Consider the following 5336-nt stretch of genomic DNA (forward strand, 5'->3'; position numbering starts at 1 on the left):
TGGTGGTGCTGAGCTCTATCCCAACAGTTGTGTCATAAGGTGAGATGTAACCATGGGTCTAAACTTGTGAGCTTTTGTAAAGTTGGCATATAAATTTTAAATCCAGACCTGTATCTAGAATTCATTTTTTTAAATCCATGTTACATCTTCCATCAAATTCCTGGATAAGGAAGCTTCTTGACCTAAAAGTGTTGAAAATCCATATCTGATTTTCTCATGCAATCATTTATTATCTTAAACCAATACACAAACTAAACCCAGACAACATGAGGGAAGAGTATGGATTGAATGGTAATGTAGAGACATATGTTTTACATTTGCTTTGGTTTGTTAGAAAACATTACGTTCTTGACTTCTGCTCTATTAAAAAAATAAAATAATTGCACATGATGGAAATTTACAATCCAGACCTTATTCTGCATTTCTTATACAAATACCTGGTGAGATTTAGCACAAATAATAAATAAAATACAAGCATTGGACTACCCACTTTTCTAAAGTCAATTGCTTCAAATATCTTCAAGTCTAAACAACCATGACATAAATCTTTCTAATGAATGGACATGTGCAGAAGTACAAGCATAGGGCTTTCATTTTGAACTAAAGGAACTCTCTGGGTTCAGCTAGCAAGAACCTGGGTTTTGTTCATCAGATTTTTCTCATATTCCTCAAATTGTATTTGTATTCAGTTTCATTTGAATATGTTTTTGATTTGTCCAAACAGCAGATGGCTATCATAAAGAGTCTGTATTTAACTTGGCACTTTCCATTCCACATTCCTTTACTATTCATAGCACAGCAGTCATACTCATCTCCAGTACACATAAAAGGAGGCAGTTTGACTTGCAGCTGCAGATCTCCTCAAATGTTTGAGTATTTACAAACTCACAGCATTTTATTGTTTTTTTTAATGTTGAGAAGACCAGATACTAGATATAGTAGGTGGATTTTTATTTCATCTCTACCACTCTCATGAAATGAGAGAAACTGGGACAGAAATTAAAACTGTATCTGTAGGAAGGAACCCCCGCACTTAAAATTAGATTCATGTAGAGCCCATGTTGATACAGGGAGTGAGTGGGACTACACATAGGCAGAAAAATTTGCTCTTGAAGACACAGACTGTCAAGCAGCATGAAGAATAAAATATTAGTCTGATTGAAAAACAAGACTAACTAAAATGCATAAGAATAAAGACATCTGTGCTAGAGTAATTCCTTTTTTATTACTGGGGCCTCACAGGAAAGAATTTGATCCTTTTGAGTATTTGTAAGCAACATATTTTTTTTCTTCAGTTGCTAATAGATAGCAGAATATGTTAAATAAAACAAATTTTCTAAAGGTCTTTGAATGTTTTCTTTCAAATTAATTCATCTTTGACAGAAAGTATCATTTTTACTTACTGTGTTTTCAAGCAAATATAGTCAGTGATTATTCTTTTTTCTTATAGTTTCAAACATGCAACAAACTTCTAAAAAGTAATATCTCGAGTTTTTTTAGCATACAAGCTTGAACTGCAGAAATAGTGATGAGTTTTTTTTCTTGATAGTATCCTTCAATCTCAATCTGTGTGCTTTTCCAGAGCCTGAAGGAAGAAGAATTTAATCTCAAAAATTAGAAAACAGATTTTTCAGTACATAAATTAAATTTCCATAAGACTCACAACCTGTCTATTTCTTCTTTAATGCTTATGACTACGTCATAACAAATGCTTATTCCTTAGGAATACAAGTCCTCCTATTGAACTCATAAATGTGCTTTATTTTCAATACATTATCAAATAGGTTTTTTTCCTCTTGCTGTGACTAGTGTAAATTTTCTACTGTTCTAAAAGCCTGACTTTCCAGCACATAGGTAGCTGGAGGCAAGCAGTTTGACATTGCACATCAAGCAATAAACTCAGCATACTGAAAAATATATACACAAAAATTTTCTTTTACTGTAATATAAATACAGCCACATGCTCACTACACTCTACAGTGTTGCTTGAATATTATTTTGTTGTATTAAGAATGATTTTATCTCACCAATAGACTATGGACAAGACTCTAATTCTTTCCCACTGAGTTCTTCATTTCAACAACCAAAATGCCATCATGGCAGAAAAGCGCAGACAAATCTTTGTTCTCCACTCCGTTAGGTAATTTGTATTGTCTGGTAAAGCTCCTGGATATGAAACCGTGTTCGTCCATCCTGGGTCCGTGCTGAGCTTTGATCAGGAGCCAGCCTTCAAAAGTCTGAATAATGATATCTTCAGGGCGGAACTGCACAACGTCCAGCAAGACCTGAAAGCATGTGTTTTCCTCCTCCTGGCCACTCTTCCCAGCCCCAGCTGTACTTTCTGCAATACACCTTCTGCTGCTCAGGGCAGCCGTAGAAGGGCCCGGCAAAGCGTACAAAGAGTGGTCCAGTTTGTGTGCTTCCAGCTCTTGGATGTCAAACTGCTCTTGATAGCGTATGGGAGTTTCCACCCAGTGTCTTATAACAGCTTCTGCCATTGCTGAGGCAGAAAGATAAGCTGCTGCTCCTGTGTTGCTTTGGGGAAGCTGCAGAGTCAGAGCAAACTCTTCCCAGTCGTACGCCTCACCCGCAGACTAGTTTATCGGTTGATGTCGCCTTTCACTTTTAGCCCAGGCAGAGCTTAACATTTAATAGGGCGCGCTGTGCTCCAGTGCTGGGAGACTTGTTTCATCTTTTATCCAATAACAATAGAGCACTATTTATAGTGCTAGGGTCTTGAGTGGCTTCAACACGTGCGCAGCCTTCACGCAGAAGTAGTAAAAGCAAAATTTTAATGCACCTCTGATTATTTCAATATTGTGTTGTTGTTGTGAATAATGAGTGAATAATGAGCAAATAATATGAAAGATTCTTTGATTTAAATGGAAGCTTAAGGATTCTGTTTTTCCAAGGGATACGTGGCAATAGATACAAACTCTGTATTTCTTCTAACTGAAATACGAAGTTACTGAGGGAAGGGATTTAATTAGCTCGACAGTAGGAATGGAGCAGATTTCAGGTTAGGTAAACTATAAAATTATGAAGTGCATTGGACATTGTTGCAGAAGTTGTGCATAGGTGAAATACAGGCCTGATTAACCATCTTATTGGCAGGAGGAGGGAACCGTAACCATCCCTGCCCAAAGAAGGGGTGCCTGAAGGGCTAAGTCTGCAATCTGAGTAACCTACAAACACAGCAGAGCCTTTTGCAGCATGTCAGGGAGTCAGACTCAAGACTGCAGGGAGAACTACAGTGAAACTCATGTTTCACAGCTTCCAGGAGAGGGCAGAGTTATTTTTTCCCAGCAGTATAGTAAAGACAACTCCAAATCCTTAATGTTATCACATTGTCCCCGTAGAAGACCTTCATCTTCTGGGTCTTAACGGCTTGAATGTCTGATCCCATCTACCGCATGCGTCTGGGAGGCAGAACTGATGACCTCAAAGGCTCTCTGTGGTGTAATCTTCTTGCTACTCTGTGATCTCAAGGCAAATAATGCCTCCAAATGTTAATAGTTTCATTAACAAGACCTAAGGGGAAAGTGCAGTGAACAGGAAAAAGCATTTCTAAATTTTAGTATGTTGGCTAGAAGATCCCTTTAGCTGGGCTGGGTAATGTAAAGCAGAATGCACAATGGCAACTGATGGTGAAAACTGTTTATTTCCCTCAGTTGCTCTAATGCTAGAAATAATCAAATGAGATACTTTTGTTCCTTCTTGTTTGACTACTGTTGTTCAGAGCTCTGCCCCACTCTTGTCTTTACATCTCCCATTACCATGAAAATGGCAAGTCAGTTTATATGGGATCTTTGGTTTCTAATGGACGCATGAAGAAAAAGGCATTTGAATTTCGATAGCCATCAGAAATTAACTGCCGTATTGAGTTAATCGATCCTGCATTAATAATTAATAAAAGCACTGTGCAGGAATACACCATTCTTTTATTTTTTTATTTTATTTTAATTATTCCCATCTTCTCTGGAGAAAGGTAAACTAGCCTACACTTACACTTTAAACGAAAACAGAAACCATCACCTCATGCAGCTCACTGTGGGGCAGCTACATCTATTCCCAGAAACAGTTGTGTTAGTCTTTCAAATGTCTATCTTAAGCATACTTGGAACTGTGTGTCTGGTCTAATTAGCATGAAAGATGCTTTGAATACCCTTTAAATTCATGTCATGCGCAAAGCTCTACAGAAGTTTATAGGATCCCTTTCCACTCTGTAGGCCAAGGAATCAGAAAGATTTTGGTAATGAAGCCTTGTAGGCTCTTTCTGCTCTCCCATCCTGCACTCAACTTGCTCCCAGTCTCCTCTCTTTTTACCACCTAAGGGCTCAGGAATTAGCATCATCTTTCGTATCTCTTTCTTGGTAACGCGGAGAATATGTCAACTGGAAAAAGAAAACGCCCTTGAAATGCAAACATGTCAGCAATTTAGAATACGTTTTCGGGCTTTCAAATTTAAATATGAACGTGGTGCTGCAATACTGAGGAACTTTCAATGCGTATGCTGGTTCATGTATGCGTATTCATAAAATATCTATAGCACGCTTCAGTCAAGCAATGCATTTTGAAAACAGTTGATTACTGAGGTAATTTTAAACCTTCAGAGCAGATGCGGCAGCAGCAGGATCGATGCCCTTCATTGCCAGCGTCAGGTTTTCTTTCTTTTTTTTTTTTTTTCCGTGCACACGAAGGCCTCACCCCATGCTGCCCAGTGGGTGGGAAACCACCGACTGGTGTGGGAAGTATTGCAGGGCTGCTCTTTGCAAAACTAAAGTGAGGCAGTTACCTATTGTGGCCTTACACTTGTCGGTACGCGCTCTATTTCGCCGATCGTACGTAATTATGGTCTCAGTATCTTTTGAGGATTTCTAAAGGAATAGGATCCATTGGCAACTTGCAAGCGTCGGCTGGGAGAAACGCGGTGCGGGTATAAACGGGTCACACCGACATCTTGTGGTAGGACGACAAAATAGCTGCGGAAAGGGAATCACGGGCTGCCTGCTGCACGCTGGGCAGGCATCGTTACCAGCCTGTGAAATACTTGTATGGAAAGACAAATCAAAGGAAGAAAACCGCAGGAGGTTAACTTACAAAAGGCTTTTTTCAAGCTAATGTAAGGTTCTTTCTCTGTATTTGGGGGGGGGGAGGGTGCGGAATAAATATTTTATTCATGTTGAACTCATGGAAAATACAGAAAGCAGGCACCCTGGTAAAGCTGTATTGTAAAGTGCAAAAATGTAAGGTGCACCGACTCATGAGAATAACACATTTTTGATGCATATCTTAAAGAAATACAGGTGCATCCTGCTTGATACAACATTAAAATA

General features: G+C 38.9%; 1 protein-coding gene across 1 annotated transcript; it reads right to left on the bottom strand.

Moving 5' to 3' along the window:
- Positions 1 to 934: 934 nt before the first annotated feature.
- Positions 935 to 2622, bottom strand: HSPB3 (heat shock protein family B (small) member 3). Its single transcript, XM_010309746.2, has 2 exons — positions 2028 to 2622; positions 935 to 1585 (listed from the first exon to the last, which is right to left on the bottom strand). The coding sequence occupies exon 1, from the start codon at positions 2496 to 2498 to the stop codon at positions 2049 to 2051; it is 450 nt and encodes a 149-aa protein (XP_010308048.1). The 5' UTR covers positions 2499 to 2622; the 3' UTR covers positions 935 to 1585; positions 2028 to 2048.
- Positions 2623 to 5336: the final 2714 nt, after the last annotated feature.

Source organism: Balearica regulorum, chromosome Z (assembly GCF_011004875.1).
Source record: "Balearica regulorum gibbericeps isolate bBalReg1 chromosome Z, bBalReg1.pri, whole genome shotgun sequence".
NCBI lineage: Eukaryota > Metazoa > Chordata > Aves > Gruiformes > Gruidae > Balearica > Balearica regulorum.

Coding starts and splice junctions, on each gene's coding strand:
- HSPB3 (XM_010309746.2), bottom strand. CDS start 2,498: ATGGCAGAAGCTGTTATAAGACACTGGGTGGAAACTCCCATACGCTAT.